The 18,902-nt window shown below is 49.1% G+C and overlaps 1 protein-coding gene across 4 annotated transcripts in view; it reads right to left on the bottom strand.

The window, feature by feature from the left end:
• The window catches only part of tfe3a (transcription factor binding to IGHM enhancer 3a), a 48,748-nt gene that overhangs the window by 9,493 nt on the left and 20,353 nt on the right, over positions 1-18,902 (bottom strand). For all 4 annotated transcript variants that reach the window (XM_059949580.1, XM_059949582.1, XM_059949581.1 and 1 more), the window contains 6 exons: positions 11,020-11,239; positions 5,033-5,260; positions 4,034-4,129; positions 2,196-2,310; positions 1,602-1,658; positions 893-968 (listed from right to left, as the gene is read on the bottom strand). In XM_059949580.1, the coding sequence (XP_059805563.1) occupies positions 893-968; positions 1,602-1,658; positions 2,196-2,310; positions 4,034-4,129; positions 5,033-5,260; positions 11,020-11,239 (792 nt within the window). The remainder of the gene's footprint in view (positions 1-892; positions 969-1,601; positions 1,659-2,195; positions 2,311-4,033; positions 4,130-5,032; positions 5,261-11,019; positions 11,240-18,902) is intronic.

Raw genomic sequence — 18,902 nt, 5'->3', positions numbered from 1 at the left:
CGCCCCCACCAGAGGAAGCATCATCTCCATATCCACTCTATCCAAGCCTTTCAACATTCGATAGATTTCAATGAAGTACTCCCCGATTCTTCTGAATTAAACCTTTCAATCCCAGAATAATTTCCGTGAACCTCCTTTCAACCCTCTCCAATGTCAGCACATCCTTTCTTAGATAAGCAGCCCCAAAACTGCCCACCAGTGCTTTATAGAGCCTCACTATCACAGCCTGGCTTTGATACTCTAGTGAGAGACTGGAGGACAAAACACAGACAAATGGAACTAGCGTTAGCTGGACATCTTGGCTGGCATGGGTGAGATGGGCCGAAGGTTCTGTTCCTGTGCTATGTGACAAAGTCAAGCAGAAAGGGTGAGAGTGCAACTACTGCAAAGGTGCGTACTTTACACACTGCTGGGATGCAGTGAACCAAGGGGCCCCATTCTCTGTCGGATCCCTATCTGGCTCTACTGATATATAGTTCCTGCCCGGGAGTGTGTGATGGGATGGTGTGGAGGGAGCTTCACTCTGTGTCTGACCCCGGGAGTGTGTGACGGGTACAGTGTGGGGGAACTTCACTCTGTGTCTGACCCCAGGAATGCGTGACAGGTCAGTATGGAGGGAGCTTCACTCTGTCTGACCCCGGGACTGTGTGATGGGAAGGTGTAGAGGGAGCTTCACTCTGTGTCTGACCCCGGGAGTGTGTGACGGGACAGTGTGGAGGGAGTTTCATCCTGTGTCTGACCCCGGGAGTGTGTGATGAGTCAGCGTGGAGGGATCTTCACGTTATGTTTGACTCCGGCTGTGTGTGATGGGATGGTGTACATTCAGCAAGGGGAGGCAAGTTGAATTCCCCAGTACTTCAACCCAGTTGGCGTCGTCGGGAGAGGAACTCACGGGTCATTTGATTTTGGGATCATGGCTCCCAGCTCCTTGATCCGATCGTTAATGTTAAACCTCCGTCTTCTCTCAACTGTGGACAGGAGGGAGAAAGAGTGAGTAGGGCAGCGAGTCTCCCTTGGTGACACCCAAGAACTCAACGACCCCTCCTCCCTCATCAGCCGGGTCCCGAAACAACATTAGAAGGGGAGGAGATGGAGGGGCTGCATCCCAATCAGTGAGCTTCTCCTTCCCAGTCCTCAACTCAATCCCCTGCTTTCCAGGTGCTAGATCCTCGCATTCTGGGTGGGGGAGTTTAATATCCGGGGGTGGGGGGGGGTGTTAAATCAGTGCACTAAAAGTGCCTCGCATCACAACGAGCAGGCTACTCAGTTGAAAAGGCAGTGGCGAAGACCCCCCCCAACATGTGTACAGCAAGACCATGGGGGGTGGTGGGTGTTTGGGAGTCCTCGTTGTGCAAGGGTGCGGGGGGTGGTGGGTGTTTGGGAGTCCTCGTTGTGCAAGGGTGCGGGGGTGGGGGGGGAAGAGTGGGGGGAAGGGGTTGCGGAACCTGTCACTGCCAACCAATCCCTCGGTGCGACCCCTCCCCACCCACACAGCATGACCCAGCTTTCCCATCCCACACGGCATCACCCACCCCTCCCTGCCCTGCACAGTGTGACACGCTCTTCCCCGTCTCTGCACGGCGCCACCCGCCCACGCTTACTGAGGTTATGGTTGTCTTTCTTCTGTCGTTCTTTGATCAAAGCTTTCATATCGACATCTGTGAGTGTGGAGGGTGGGAGAGAGAGAGAGAGAGAGGGAGTTGTACTTATTCTAAGCTGAATTAGGGTGCGTACAGTCCCTCCCCAGGCTACAAGCCCCCGACCCATGTGCGAACATTTTCGAGACTGGCTGGATGGGAGGGGGGAGAAGAAAGGTGAGGAGTGGAATGGAAGTGGAGGGAGGGGAGGGGATAGAGAGGGGAAAGGGTGGAAAAGGGAGTGGGAAAGGAGGAAGAGGGGGAAGAGGGCAGGGGTAGAGGAGAGGGGAGGTGGGAGGAGGGAAAAGGGAGGGGAGAGGGGAGTAGGCTGAAAGGAAAAGGAGGGGAAGGGGAGAAAAAGTAGGAGTGGGGCAAGGGAGAGGGGAAGGTGTGAGAGGAAGGGCAGCAGCTGGTACAGAGGGGCAGTGGAGAGGAGGGCAGGAAGGTGGACAGACATACACGCAGGAGGCGGGTGAAAGCTGGCGAGGAGTGCAAGTAGCAGCCGGTGGTCGCGTCCCGGGGAAGACAGAGCACCAGGCCCGGAAGCGTGGCCAGTACCTGCGGCATCCTTGGTGTTGGGAAGCTTGGCTGGGCAGGAGTTGCTGATGGTGATGGCAGCGTTGCTCAGGCCGGGGTTGGTGTAGGTGCTCAGCAGGGTCCCAGACACTGGCAGCTATGGGAACAGAAACGGGGTGTGCGGCAGGGAGGAGGTAAGGGAAGCAGAGAGTCCATTAGACAACCATCTTAGGGACCCCGTAAGAAGGGCGGTCCTGGACGGAAGGCGCCAGCGACTCTGGTCTCTCAGACACCGTGGAAAGGCTGAGCAACTTCCACTGCTCTCTCTCTCACACCTACTCTGGGCCCAGCACATTGATGCAACCACAAGGAAGGCACACGAGCAGTTCGTGAGGAGGAGATTCAGCATGTCGTCAAAGACTCTGACCAACTTCTACTGTGCGACGGCATCACGGCCGGGTGTGGGAATCCAACTCACAAGTACAGAAGTAGTGCTGGAACCCAGCCAGCTTCACCACAGAGCAATAGAGCACAGAAACAGGCCCTTCAGCCCATCTCGTCCATGCCAGCCTGGTTTCGCTGCCGAGTCCCATCGAACCGCACCTGGACCACAGCCCTCCATACCTCTCCCATCCATGTACCTAGCTCTTCACTGTTGCAACCAAACCCACATTCACCACGTCCGCTGGCAGCTCGTTCCACACCTGTGCCACCCTCCGAGTGGAGAAGTTCACCCTCAGGTTCCCCTTTGATATTTCACCTTTTGCCATTAACCGATGACCTCTAGTTCTTGTCTCACCCAACCTCACAGGAAATAGCCTGCATGCATTCACCCTACCTGTACCTCTCATCAAATCTCCTCTCAATCTTCCATGCTACAGGGAAAAATGTCCTAACCTAGTCAACCATTCCCTACAACTCGGGGCCTCAAATCCTGGCCACCTCCTTGCAAATTGCCTCTACACTTGATCAAACTTTCCTTTAGGTAGGTGACAAGCACTGCCCACAATACCCCACATCAGGAACAAGAGAAATCCTACAGATGCTGAAAATCCAAGCAACACACACAAAGTGCTGGAGGAACTCAGCAGGCTAGGCAGTATCTATGGAAAATCGTAGAGTCGATGTCGACATTTCGGGCCGACTGTACTTTTTTTCCATTAATGCTGCCTTTTGCGTGTGTTACTGTGACTCCACATTAGGCATCACCTGAACCTTATGCAACTTCAGCATAACATCCCAACTCCTGCACCCCTTTAATTCATAAATCCCAATGCTGCAAAAACTTTTCTTTACAACCCTATCTACCTATGATGCCACTTCCAAGAACTATGGAGCTGTATTCCCAGAAACCTTTGTTCTAACGCACACTTCAGTGCCCTACCGTTCACCAAAGGGCCGAAAAGAAGACAAGTGATAGGAGAAGATAGTGGACCATGCGAGAAAGGGAAAGAGAGAGGAATCAAAGGGAGGTGATGGGCAAGTGAGGAGAAGGGGTAAAAGGGGAACGAGAATGGGGAATGGAAAAAGATAGCAAGGGGAGGGTGGAGAAATTTCTAGAAGTTAAAGAAATCATCACTCATGCCATCAGGTTGGAGGCTACCAAGAAGGAAGGAGACGTTGCTTGTCCAATTTGAGTGTGCCCCCCTCATGGTGGCGAGGGAGCCATGGACAGGCACCTGGGAACGAGAAGTCAGACTGAAACGAAGGCCCGCCGGGAAATCCCACCTCTAATGGCGGATGGAGTGGAACAATTGCCACTCACCAATAGGAGACCACACTGCAAGCACCAGATATAGCAGATGGCCATGACACTGAGTCCACTACGGGGGGGGAGTTCCCCAGACTGCTGGAAACCCCTGTAAGAAACGGACACTCACCGTGTTGGGCATTTGCACCCCGATGTCCAGCAAACTCAAACCATCGTCATTGTAGCTCGATTCCAGGCTGATGATCTCATCGATGACTTCGTCAATCTGTGGTGGAAGAAGTAGGGAGGGGGAGCGGTAGGAAGGTGAAGGGCAGGGGGTGAGACAGATGGGAGGGGGAAGGGAGGGGGAGGGGAGGGTGGGAGGTGGAAGGGGAGAGGGCAGAGGGGAGGGGTGGAGGCGTATTAGGGGATGAGAAGAGGGAAATGGGGAAGGAAGATGAGGAGGGGTTAGTGGGGTAGGTGATGGAGGGAAGGGGAGGTGGGAATCAACTTGTGAATATCATTCTAGCCAGTCGTGTAACAATGCACCTCACACCCTGGGCACTTGGAAAGACAATCCCCAGCCCCCTAACGTGCACCCTCCCACTCCTCCCTTTCTGAAACAACCCTCCACCTGCCCAGCTCTTGCTATGTCCAGTCGACTCCCCCATCCTTCTCCGTGTAGGGATGCAGTCAGGAGAGGTGCTACAATCAAGCTGATGGAGCACCTCTGGGGACAGTCGAGGATGAAACCAGTTGAAGGTGTTCAACACAAAATCCATACCTCCCCCCACTAACACAGATGCTGTGGGACCTGTCGAGGCCCTCCAGCCTCCTATTCCGCTCCCCCTTCCCAGTAACTGTTCAACCAAAATACTCTCCAGTTAAGATCAAACTAGGATGACCAAACAACTCTGGGACATCTTGTTGACCTATTAAACACCACTACCACCCTCCCAAGTCTCCCCAGCACAGACATAGGCCCTTCAACCCTGCTGGCCACCTATTATACCAGACAGATGATTCACGCAGTGGGAAACCGCCATTCCGCCAATCAAGGGCTGTGCTGACTCCCGCCAGCCCCCATTCCCCGTCGCATACCCCTCCCCACCACTGCTGAGGGAGTGTTGAAAACTTTTGCTCCGCGACATGATCGAACCTCTCCCTTCCTCCCTCCCCAGTCACTCACCTCCGTCTCAGGGTTGGAGCCGACGTTGAGCAGGACCATGGGGCTGCCGGGGGTGCTCCCACTGGCCCGGGAAGGCGTCCGCTCCTGGGGTCCGGGCGAGGTGGCAGCGGCCACTGCCTGGGAGGCGGCCGACTTGTTGCCCAGGGTGGTGGAAAGGTACTGCTTGACCTGCTGCCTCTGAGACTGCTGGATGTGGTACTTGGTGGGGTTTTCCAGATGGGTCTGCACCTACAGGGGGCGCCAGAGCCGGTCAGAATCACAACAGTCAACACAGGCCCTTCGGCCCCTCTCATATATCCCTCATTCAAATCTTGTCCCATCCGTCCTCATCTGGCTCATATCTCCCTCATCCCTTCAAGAGGCTAAAGAAACTTGGCAAGGCAGCATAGAAAGCATCCCATCTGGATGCAACTGCTCTCCCCATGACTGCAAGAAACTGTAAAGTGGGCTTTCGGCTGCTCCCCTCCAGCCCAGTCGCATTGCGATTCATCAGCAAGGGCAAGTAAAAGTAAGGTAGACACAAGCAGAGCGGCTACTGTTGGAGGGGACCAGTGTTAAGAGTGGGGATGCTTTGGATCAGCGGGTTCGCTGACAACAGGCTTGGCTGAAGTAAGTTTCTGAGAAGCTCCTTCTTCATCTGTTAATGCACAGTTGGTGCAGTAAGAATGGCTCCACACTGTTTTGTACATCCTGTGGTAGGTGAGAATTCTGGAAGACCATATTGGAGTTTAAAAGCTGCATTGTTTGCTGTGTTATCAAAACTATGTAGTCAGCTTTGATGTAGATTATGTAGTCTAAGTTTGCTATTTGCTATGCATGTGTCCAATTTAGTAGGAGAATGAAATCTTAAGAATGTAGAAGATAATGGTGTGTTAATGAGAGGTAGTTAAGAGATGTAGATTAGAACATGATTAAGTCAATGGGTAGAAACAATAGTGGGATGTACCTGTGAGACGCAACTGTAAACCGATTGGATATGCTAAAGCAACTAAACCAGGAGATTGTTATAGAAAATGCTATGTACAAGGATCGATGGGCAATCAGCGACTAGCTCAATGACTGTCTCAGCTTTGATTTGCAATTAAAGTTTAACCCTTCTTGAAGAATCTTTTGCGTCTCCTGGTCGTTTGTGGGGCACGAGAAACCACGACACCCTCCGGATAAGCACGTCGGCACCATGCACCGAGTTGCAGCTCCACAGAGAACATATTAAGGAAGGGGAGCTGCAGATCCATGATCTTCAGCTCGTATAGGAAACTGGGGAGGGGATGGATAGGAGCAACAGGGAGGTGGTCACCCGAGGTTGCAGGAGCAGAAACCTGGGTGACTAACAGGAGAGGGAAGGGAAAAAGGCAGCCAGTGCAGAGAACGCCTGAGGCTGTTCCCCTCAATAATAAGTACGCACTTTGGATACTGTTGGGGTTGGGAGGACCCAGCAGGAGGGAGCCACAGTAACCGGGTCCCCCTCTGGCACAGAGTCTGGTACTCTAGCTCAGAAGGAGAGGGGAGAAGAGGACTACAGTAGAGATTGGGAATTCCACAGTTAGAGGAATAGAGACAAGATTCTGTGGGTGTGATGGAAACACCAGAGGCCAGGTTCAGGGGCATTTTGGCAGGTCCATGGCATTCTAAAGGAGGACGGTCAGCAGGCAGAAGCCTTGGGACATAATGGCACCAATGACACAGGTAGGAAAAGGGAGGAGGTCCTGAAAAGAGAATTTAGAGAGTTAGATAGAAATATAGGAAAGTGTGTAGCTCGGGTGGTTGATGTTCTCCAACCTTGCCAATCCATTTGTAGATTTTTCATCACTGTATGAAGACATCATCAGTGTGTGTTGTCCCAATGCATGGCTTTTATATACTTATCAATCAGTTGATTGGTTGTTATTGCAGAAACTCAATTGTGACATAGGGAGGGGTTCTGATCACTGATTGGTTGCATGCCAAACTCTGTGCATTGGCTGGAAATTTGCCAGCATTGGCTCATAAATGGGATCCAGTTCTACTTGTCTGTTTACAGAATTATTCATGGGAAAAAAAATGCTTCATTCTCCCATGCTCCAGGGAATAAAGTCCTAACTATCCAACCTTTCTCTGTAATTCAGGTCATCGAGTCCTGGCAACATCCTTGTAAACTTTCTCTGTACTCTTTCGATCTTATTCACATCTTTCCTGTAGGTAGGTGACCAGAACTGCACACAGTACTCCAAATTAGGCCTCACCAACATCTTATACAACTTCAGCATAACATCCCAACTCCTGTACTCAATACCCTGATGTATGAAGGCTGGTGTGCCAAAAGATCTCTTTCTAAAACCCTCTCAAGGAATTATGATTCATATTCCCGTATCCCTTTGTTGTACTACTCTCCTCAGTGCCCTACTGCATATGTCCTGGCCTACTCTGTCCTTCCAAGTTGCAACACCTCACTCTCGTCTGCATTAAATCTCAGCTGCCATTTTCCCAGATGGTCCAGATCCTTCTGTTGCTCACTTCCCAGCATGCACCATCTTCACTGTGACCTCACCCTGAGCAGCTAGCCGCCACGCTCTGGCACGACCGCATTCCTCCTGAATCCTCAACTGGGTGTGAGGTGTACTTTGGGAAGTCAAACCAAGGCAGCGATTCCACAGTGAACGTTGGAACCCCTGGCGTGTATCGTGGAACAGAGGGACCCAGGGGCCTGGAAAGAGGTGTCACAGGTCGACAGGGCCATTGAGAAAATGCTTGGCACGCTTGCCTTCACTGGCCAGGGAACTGAGTCCAGTTGTTGGAACAATATATTGCAGTTGTACAAGACGCTGTTGTGGCTGCATTTGGAGCGCTCTGTACAGTCCGGCAGCAAACTGTTTTGGGAAAGACGTCATTAAACAGGAGAACGTGCAGAGAAGATTTCCAGGGACTGGAGGGACTGAGTGATTTTATTTTTCTTTGGAGATACAGCACAGTTAACAGCTGACAAGTCACCACAGCCCATTTACACTCATGAGACCAATTAACCTACTGGCCCGAACGTCCTTGGGAGGCGGGAGGAAACTGGAGCACCTGGAGGAAACCCAGTCACGGGGAGAATGTACAAACTTCCTACAGACAGCGGCAGGAATTGAACTCAGGTCACTGGTATTCAGAAGAATGAGGTGGGAGGGGTGTGATCTCACCCCGAAAGCTGAAAGGCCTCGATAGAGTGGATGTGGAGAGGATGGTGGGCGGAATCTAGGACCAGAGGGCACAGCCTCAGAATAGAGGGACGTCCAGTTAGAGGGCAAGTGCGGAGCAATTTCTTCAGCCGGAGGTGGTGAATCTGTGGAATTTGTTACCACAGGCAGCTGTGGAGGCCAAGTCTGTATTTAAGGCAGAGGTTGATAGGCTATTGATTATCCAGGCATGAAGGGTTATGGGGAGAAGGCAGGAGACTGGAGCTGAGAGAGAAATGGATCAGCCATGATGGAACGGCGGAGCAGATTCAATGGGCTGAATGGCCTAATCCCGTTCCTATATCTCATGGTCACTGATGCTGTAACAGTGTGATGCTAACCGCTACACTACCATGTCGCCTTTTACAGGAGGTTGTAGAGAGTTATAGTGAGAGTTTGACAGTAGACAACAGGTGCTAGAGTAGGCCATTCGGCCCTTTGAGCCAGCACCACCATTCAATGTGATCATGGCTGATCATCCACAATCAGTACCCTGTTCCTGCCTTCTCCCCATATCCCTTGACTCCGCTATCTTTAAGAGCTCATCTAACTCTTTCTTGAAAGCATCCTGAGAATTGGCCTCCACTGCCTTCTGAGGCAGAGCATTCCATAGATCCACAACTCTCTGGGTGAAAAACTTTCTCCTCAACTCCGTTCTAAATGGCCTACCCCTTATTCTTAAACTGTGGCCTTTGGTTCTGGACTCACCCAACATCAGGAACATGTTTCCTGCCCCCAGTGTGTCCAATCCCTTAATAATCTTGTATGTTTCAATCAAATCCCCTCTCATCCGTCTAAATTCCAGAGCATTGAAGACTGAGGTGTGACCTTATAGAGGTACATAAAATCATACAGGGTATTTATAGGGTAAGTTCAACTCGGTATTTTTCCCCAGGGTTGGGGAATCAAGAGCTGAGGGTTGACCTCATAGAGGTGTACAAAGTCATGAGGGGCACAGACAGGGGCACACAGTCCTTTCCCCCAAGGTTGGGGAATCAAGAACTAGAGGGCTCAGTTTTAAGACAGATTTAAGACAGGCCTGAGGGGCAACTTCTTCACCCAGAGGGTGGTAGGTACATGGAATGAGGAAGTGGCTGAGGCAGGTACAATAACAACATTTAAAAGCCATTTGCACAGGTACATGGATGGAAAAGGCTTAGAGCAGGGGTACCAAACCTTTTTCGTGCCATGGACCAATACCATTAAGCAAGGAGTCCATGGACCTGGTTTAGAGGGATTAAAGGTAAATGCAGGTAATGCTAAGGTAGCTTGGCAGGCAGCATGGTGCTAATGCAGCCCAGGGCTTCGGTGCTCGGAGTTCAATTCTTGCTCCTTCTGCAAGAGGTTTGAACTCACAGGTTCCCATGAACAACACACGGTGCTCCAGGTTCCTCCTACATCCCAAAGTTAAGAGTTAAAGTCTGCCCCGAGCCTTATAGGCCCAACAGGCCGGTGGTTATGCCGGTTTCGTGGCGTGAAGCGACTGAGAGTACGAGACTCCCCTCCCGGATAGGACACCAGTCTATCATGAGGTTAACCCCAGCGTTTTGACGGTACCCATTTTCAGCTGGGTGGACTGGAACAATGTGTGGTTAAGTGTCTTGCTCAAGGACTCAACACGCTGCCTCGACTGGGGCTTGAACTCACGACCTTTAGATCACTAGTCCAACGCCTTTACCACGTGGCCACGCTCCACACTCTACATCCCAAAGACGTCCCAGTAAATTGTCCTGCTATTAGGCTTAGGATTAAATAGGTGGGTTGCTGACTGAAGCAGGAAGAGCCTGTTCTGACTGCGTCTCTAAATAAATGAATACATGGGATTAGCTGAGATTGGGAACTTGGATGGTTGGCATCTTCCGTTTGGGCCAAAGGATGTGTTACTGCTCCATGACTTCCACAACTTGGCAGGCCCCAGGCAGGGAAAGTTCCGGCCAAACAGGACTGAAGGCTAAAGGCCACACTCACAGACCGTGCCTTTAGTTGCCCCTGGCCACTCGGGAGAAAGTTCCTGTCAGGATCAGGGGCTCTGCAGAAGCAGATAAATGGCATGCGAGTTTACAGAAGGAAAAAGAACAAGGACATGGCTGAGTTGGCACATCCTGCACTGGAGCAGGCCCTCCATGTTGATAGCATTGCACTTTCCCCACAAACACACACACACACACACACACACACACACTCTCTCTCTCTCTCTCTCTCTGTCAAACTCTGGATAGGCGTCCAGCAGGACGACAGGATTAACCCATTCACTCCACACATTTGTTGGGATGTAGAATGGAACCAGAGCAACCAGGGGTAGCGCAGCAGGTCAGAAGGAAGGCACACTCACACACACACATACAGATGAGACATATGGTGGGGGAGGAGAGAGATTGGATACTGAAAGGTCTGTATAGAGCAGATATGGAGAGGATGGGGAGAAGGCAGGAGTATGGGGCTGAGATTGATAATTAATGAGCCATGATGAATGGCAGAGCAGATCTGTGGGGTCAAATTGCCTAGTTCTGCTTCGTCATTTCACGTTTCTTCAGTGGAGGAGTCGAGGACCAGAGGGCACAGCCTCAGAATAGAGGAGCATCCCTTTACAGCAGCGATGAGAAAGAACTACTTTAGCCAAAGGGTGGACCTCCCTCCATCACTCCCTCCCTCCCAGCAGACAATGACCCCATCTTCCAGTTCTCCCCTCCCTCCTCCCCCCTTGAAGACTACCCCCACCCTCTCCACGTCTCCACCCTCCTCACACCCGCCTCCCATTTCCATGGTGACGATGCCTGTCCCCTCCCCACCCACCTTCAGGATGTTGGCGGGGACGTGTGCGGTGGTCGGCATGCCGACAGGGATGGGCCGGGCGGCAGGGGCGGGGGGCTGCTCCAGCTGCCTCTGGGCGGCCGCCTGCTCGCGCCTCTCCTGCTCCTGCGCCTGTTCCCTCATCAGCTGTTGGCGAAACTGCACCCGCGAGCACATGGCCGAGTGGGGAGCGGACCGGCTGTCCCGCAGCTCCAAGGGGGTGCTGGGGGGGTGGGGGGGGAGAGGGTGAAGAGGGGAGAGCAAGGGTTGGGGAGGGGAAAGGAGAGGGAGAACACAATGGTGCAGAGACAGAAGGGAAAGGAGGGGAAGGTGAATGGTAGGGAGAGGGAGGAGTGAAAGTGAGGGGTGGAATACCGGTGTGGGGGGTAGATGCAGAGGGCGGTGTAGTGGGGGGGTAGAGGGAGGGGTTAGAGGGAGTGGGTAGAGGGAGGGGAGAGGGGGGCGGATTAGAGAGAGGGGGTAGAGAGTGGGTAGTGGGAGGGGGGAGTGGGAGAGGGGGAGTGGGAGGAAGAGGGAAGATGAGGGGTAGGGGCAGGAGCAGAGGGAGAAGGAGAGAGTGAGCATGGGGGGGAAGAGAGAATCATAATCAGATTTATTATCACTGACAAACATTATGAAATTTATTGTGTGCAAAAGCAGTACGTGCAAGACAACATTTACTGTAAGCCACAAAACTAATTAAATTGTGCAAAAGAGGGAAGAGAATGGATAGAAAGGCAGGGAACGTGGAAGAGGTAGCACAGTATCGGCTATCACTAATTCTTCCTCAGCAATGGAATTCTGGTTGGAGGAATAAATGCATAGACTGTTTTCAAAACAGAGAGCAAATTCAGAAATTCAGACACTGCCCAGAAGAAGGCAATGGTGAACCACTTCTGGAGAAATATTTGCCAAAAAAAAATCATGGTCATGGAAAGACTGTGATCACCCACGTGATCACCCATGCTGATGATTATAAATGAAATGTAGTGCAACAAAGGAAATCTTTCATGTTTCATAAACTTTTAAACTTAGATGCCGTCGGCATTCAGCTGGTTTATTAACAATAAGCTAGCGACTTCCATTCTGTGTTTATTGTTACAATTTGAGGCAGTGATGTAAACGCATTGAAGCTCTAAAATGTTTCAACATAAAAGCTGTGGTACATTACTTATTTAGAAAATTTATAGATTATATTCATTAACACCATTAATTATATTACAGAATTACATTAACATAGATGTCAAAATGACATTAGCATAACTTCAAAATTACATTACCATTATATAAAATATTCTAACTGCCCAGCAAAGGAGGGTATGTGTGCAGGAGCATTTCAGTTACTGCGTGGCCATGCACCTGCACAGCTTAGATGGTATCACGTTTCAGATATCAACCCCCCATGAAAGGAGAGGGAAAGAAAAAGAACTTTGCCCCCAGATCCTTTTTGAATCTCTTCCCTCTCACTTCAAATCTAGGCCTTCTTGTTGTTGAGATCCCCTACCATGGTAAGGATGAACCAATATGCCTCTCATGATTGTATAATGTAATTGGCCACATTGTTGGTGCCCTATCTTCATTATATGCGTCTTCAGACAATGCGGATTCTCAGTTATGCGAGGTTGTTGGGACGAGAAGCACTGCTTTTCTGCCAATGCAAGTTCCATGCGCACCCCTCACAGTCTCACTCCCGCCAGTCTCGCAGTGGTTTTGGCAGCATGTTGATGTGCGATTTGCATTCTTAAACTTTTGTTGTTATTACCCACGGTGTTACTGATCTTGTGCTTGAAATATTTAACTATGCCTCCTAAGCGTCTGAAGTCAAGTCCTGGGCCATCAGCCAAGTGGCAGAGAACCTCTTCAACACTTGAAAAAAAGTTGGAAATTATAAACAGGGCCATGTCAGGTGAAGGTAACACAGCTCTGGGATGCTACTTTGGCCTGGGTGAGTCCACGATCAGAAACATAAAGAAAAATGCCGAGAAAATAAAAAGTGCAGTGATTGATTCATCACAAGGGTCTTCAAAGATTGTTAACCAAAGTGCGTAACCCGATTATGACAAAAACGGAGAAAACGTTGAGCTTGTACATTGAGCATGAAACAAAGAAAAAAACAACTCTTAGTTCTAATCATCTTCATGTAAAAGCTTTGGAAATTTATGGTCGCCTTTGTCCAGAGGCTGGTGAGGAAGTGTCAAGTGATACTGTTAGCTTTAATGCAAGTAGGGGATGGTTTTCTAAGTTTGTTAAAATGTCACAGCCTTCACAATTTAGCTGTGCGTGGTGAGCAGGCTAGTGCTGACCACGAAGCTGCTGAACGCCACCCTTTGCAGTTGCAGCCTACGATAGCTGAGTTAGGTATCACACCAAAGCTGGTGTTTGATGCAGACGAGACCGGGCTTTTTTGGAAGCGTATGCTGAAATGCACTTACATAAGTAAGGATGAAAAAATCACATCAGGTTTCAAGGCAGCAAAGGATAGGTTGACTCTGCTTATGTGTTCCAATGCCGAAGGAGACTAAGATGAAGCCTCTCTTAGTTTACCATGCTCTATGATTACGTTGAATATTAACTTAAATTGATGAAATATAATACGAATGTTGCCTTGTGGTACTGCTTTTGTGTCATATTGGTATGAAAATGTGAATAAATTACATATAAAACATATTTAGGAAGCCCTCCAGAACATATCCCCGCATTCTCCATTTAAATAATTATTCAAATTATGCATTTTCATACTGTGCGACGACTGCGAGGAACGCATCCCCCGCTTATAACGAGGATAGGGTGTACTTCCCGTACCTAATAAAATAGCCGTTCGTGGTCTTCTGCTGCTGTGGCCCATCTGCTTCAAGGTTTGGTGTGATTTGCGTTCAGAGATGCTCTTCTGCACACCACTGTTGTAACACATGGTTATTTGAGATACTGTCACCTTCTGGCCCCTTGAGCTGCACCACCCAGCAACCCATCAACTTCACTGTAGCCTGATCACAGGACCAATTAACCGACCAACCGGCACATATTTGGACCGTGGGACGAAACTGGAGAATCCAGGGGAAACCCCCACATGCTCATGGGAAGGAACACAGAAACTTGCTTACAGGGTGCCAGAATTGAACTCTGAACTCCGACCCCCTGAGCGGCAATAGTGTCGTGCTAATCGCTACAATATTGTGGCCTCCGATTTGGTCTCCCCCACTGCAGGATGGGTGCAGAGGCTTTGGAGAGGGTGCGGAACAGATTGAGCAGGATGCTGCCCAGATTAGAAGGCGTGTGCTACAAGGAGAGGTTGGACAAACTTGCTGTTTTCTCTGGAGCGATGGAGGCCAAGGGGAGACCAGACAATGGCTTGTAAGATTATGAAAGGCAGAGGCAGAAAGCCAGGATTTTCTCAGTGCATGTTCAATATCACAGGGCATGCACTGAAGTTGAGAAGGGTTAAGTTCATATTCTAAACATGATAAAGTCTGCAAATGCTGGAAATCCAAAGCAACACCCACAAAATGTTGATTCCAATCCCCATTCCAACATGTTGGTTGAAGGCCTCCTCTTGCACCAAGGTGAGGCCACACTCAGGATGGAACAGCAACACCTTATAATCCATCTCCTTCCCATGAACAAATTCCCATCATGCCCCTTTCTCTGCACTCTGACCTTTCACCTCCTCACTTACCTATTACTCCCCCCCCCCCCCCCCCACCCCAGGTCCCCTCCTCCTTCCCTCTCTCCTATGGTCCACTGTCCTTCCTATCAGATTCCTTCCTCTCCAGCCCTTTACCTTTCCCACCCATCACCTATCACCTTCCAGCTAGCCTCCCAACCTCTCCCCCCTTCCTTCTCAGTCCTGAAGAAGGGTTTCGGCCCAAAACGGCGACTGTTTATTCATTTTTATAGATGCTGCCCATCCTGCTGAGTTCCACCAGCATTTTCTGTGTTACTCTGAATTGCCAACATCTGCAGAACCTCCTGTGTTTATCAGTTCAAAGATGAGATGTGGGGCAAGTTTATTCTTGTAATGCAGAACGTGGTGGATGGCTGGAACGCACTGCCAGCAGTGGAGGTGGTGACAGATGCAATAGAGGCATTTAACCGACTCTTAGATAAGCACATGGATGTGCAGAGAATTGAGGGATATGGACATTGTGTAGGCAGAAGGGATTAAAGTCTTAATTACCAGTATAATTAGTTCAGAACTACATCATGGGGTGAAGGAACACACACAAAATGCTGAGACTCTCTCTGTAAATATGTGCCCTCTAATATTATTGATTTTATCCCTGAGAGAAAAATGCTGGCTTTCCCACTCTGACCCCCAACTTCTACCCCTCATCCACCTATCACCTCCCCCAGTGCCCTTCCTCCTTCCCCATCTCCCAAGATCTTTTCCTCTCCTATCACGTTTCATTTTCTCCAGCCTTTTACCCTTTCCACTCATCACCTCCAGCCTTCTCCCCATCTCTCATGGTCACTCTCATCTCCTATCCGATTCCTTCTTCTGCAGCCTTTACCTTTACCCACCCACCTTATAGCTATCCTCCTTCCCCTCCCCTCCACCTTTTTATTCTGGCATCTTCCCCCTTCCTTCTCAGTTCTGATGAAGAGTCTCGGCCTGAGACGTCAACTTAATCTCCGTAGATGCTGCCTGTACTGTTGAGTTCCTCCAGCATTTTGTGTGTGTTCATTTCTGATATGTTTTGTAACTTCATAATATTAAACTACTTCAAAGGAAGACACAGGAGTCCAAAATGTGAATCTAACTTCATGTTTACTTCAAGCAAGCATGCGTGTATCACAAGGTAGCATCATGACATGACATATGCAATTCACATATCTTTACATATAACCTGTAAAGAATTATTTAAATGACCAAGAAAGCTTAACATATATTATATATTTTATATATGTATAAATAATCTATTTAGATATATAATACACACATACAAGATTACTCAGGTATTGCTGAAATATCAGATACACAACACTTTTCATTGATGCTGCCTAACCTGCTGAGTTCTACCAGCAATTTCTGTGTGTTACTCTAGATCAGGGGTCGGCAACGTTTACCACTGAAAGAGCCAATATGGACCCATTTCCCACAGAAAAGAAAACACTGGGAGCCACAAAACCCGTTTGACATTTAAAATGAAATAACACTGCATACAACGGTTTTTTTTTTGCCTTTATGCTATGTATAAACAAACTATAATGTGTTGCATTTATGAAATTGATGAACTCCTGCAGAGAAAACGAAATTACATTTCTGCATGCAACAAAAACATTTTGAACTCCGAAAAAAAGACGTTGGGTTGAAGGTTACTCCATAGGTAGCCTACCTTGAATTGAAGAATTAAAAGAAAGCGCGCACTGGCGGGTGTCAGGCCTTGGCAGTGGTGATGTATATTAATAGCGATAAAAAACACGTTGTAGCGGTGTGCTACACGCAGCGCTAAAATAAAGACACTGCAGTCAAAGGTAACTTTATTCGAACTATACAGCCTTGATTTAAAGCCTCCCTCAACCCGTCCCCGTGGGCGCGGATGCTCCAAAAGACACGTACTCACAAACCCCCGTAGGCTATCTCCCTTAGCCGGAATGGTGGCTAATTGTGAGCCGGTTCGGATGTGCCAGGAAATGGGGTCTCCACAACGTTTTTAGATTGTACAAGATCACAATAATCTTCAAATTTCGTATTACATTTCAAAAACTAACAAACTACGGGGAGCCGCAGCACAGAGATCAAAGAGCCACATGCGGCTCCGGAGCCGCGGGTTGCCGACCCTTGCTCTAGATAGAATCTCCGGTGTGAGAGAGATCAGGGCCTGTTTTTACTTATCTATTTAATGAGATACAGCGTGGAATAGGCTCTTCCAATCCTTGGAGCCGCACCGCCCATCAACACCCAATTGAATCTGACCCTAATCACGGGACAATTTACAATGACTAATTACCTACCAACCAATGAACTGTGGGAGGAATCTCCTTACAGGCAGTGTCAGGAACCCACATCCCTGTACTGCAAAGTGTTGTGCTAACCACTACACCACCATGCCGTAGTGTTCCATGTCCCATGTAGTCGGAATTAAACATCTCAATCCAATGTTTCAGCTGCTCTTTTCTTTCCAAATAATGCCTTATTATGCCCTCTTCCTTTGATTTAAACTTCCTTATCATCTTATGTAGGCCACAGCTAGACAGAAAGAGAGAGGACTAAAACATTAAAAGCAAGGTTGTAATGCTGAGGTTTTATAAAGCATCGGTCAAAATTCAAAGTAAATTTATTATCAAAACTACATATATATCACCATATACAGCCCTGAGGTTCATTTTCTTCCGGGTATATTCAATAAATCTATAGAATAAACATAACAGAATCAATGAAAGACCACCCTTGGAGTAATGGGAGGCAGTTTTGGGCCCTTAGCTAAGAAAGGATAAGCTGGCATTGGAAATTGCCCAGAGAAGGTTCACAACAATGATCCCGCGAATGAAACGGTTGATGTGTGAAGAATGTTTGATGGCTCTGAGCATGTACTCATTGGAGTTTAGAACAATGGTGGGGGGGAATCCTCAGTGAAACCTATCAAACATTGAAAGGCCTGGACAGGGTGACCATGGAGAGGATATTTCCTATAGTGTGGGAGTCTAGGACCAAACGGCATAGCCTTAGTAAAGAGGGATGTCCCTTCAAAACAGAGATGAGGAAGATTTTTTTTTTAGCCAGAGGGAGGCAAGTCTGCAGAATTCACTGCCAGAGATGGTTGTGGAAGCCAAGTCATTGGATATACTTAAAACAGAGGTTAACAGGTTCTTGATTAGCCAGGACGTGAAAGGTTATGGGGAGAAGACAGGAGAATGGGGTTGAGAGGGATATTAAATCATGATGCAGACTTAAAGGTCAGAATGGCCTGATTCTGCTCGTATATTTTGTCCTCTTATGGCAAAGTGGTCAGCATAGACAGTTTAGTGGTCAGCATAGACAGGCCTGCCTGTGTGACTCTGAGACCAACACGAAAGTCGTGCAGAGCCTGCAGAAGAAGCTGGTCGCCGGTGCTGGGTTGTGGTCGGGTCTCATGCCTGAGCTGAGCCTGCTGGGGGAGGGCTTCAGCTCAGTTCAGCTGCTGCACTTCCCCCTGCACGCAAGGCACCCCCAGACAGGATGTGGCCGTACATCTGACGCACGAGTATGAGGGGGTGTTTGAACAGCCGCTGGCATGCAGGAGAGAGGGAAGTGTGTGTGGATCTGGTTCTTGGGTCCAGTTTCCAGTCTGTCTTGGGTTGGGGGGGGGGGGGCTAGAAAGAGCACAGATAAGACCATAAGACAAAGAGCGGAATTAGGCCACTTGGCCACTGTGTCTCTACGGGGAATAACACTGATCCAATGGTAACTACCTCAACCACCTCCTCTGGCTTGCTTCCACATACCACCCTAGGCATGAAAAAACTACCCCATCCCCTTTTAAACATTCCTGTCACCATTAATTTTGGTCTCCCCTACACTGGGGGTAAGACCATCACCGTCCACCTTATCCCTGCCCGTCATAAGCAAAACACACACAAAACACCAGAAGAACTCTGCAGGTCAGGCAGCATCTATGGAGAGAAATAAAGTGTCGACATTTCAGGCCGAGACACCTCATCAGGACAGACGTCATTTTACGCATCTGCAGAATCTCATGTTTAACCCTTAACAATTAAAAAAAACATTTCCATAAGATTGCTCCTCAGTCTTCAGCATTCTAAGGAATAAAAATCTACCCTGGCCAACTTCTCCGAATAACTCGGACTCTCCAGACCAAGATTCCTGTCTGAAACTGTGCTATTTATCATTCTAAACCTTCGCTATCAGTGTATCGGTCCAAGAGTTTTTTTTAATGTTGCTCACGTAC

The sequence above is a fragment of the Hypanus sabinus genome, chromosome 24, assembly GCF_030144855.1.
Source record: "Hypanus sabinus isolate sHypSab1 chromosome 24, sHypSab1.hap1, whole genome shotgun sequence".
Taxonomy (NCBI): Eukaryota; Metazoa; Chordata; class Chondrichthyes; order Myliobatiformes; family Dasyatidae; genus Hypanus; species Hypanus sabinus.
The sequence above is the reverse complement of the archived record's forward strand: the minus strand, read 5'-3'. Positions and strand labels throughout refer to the sequence as shown.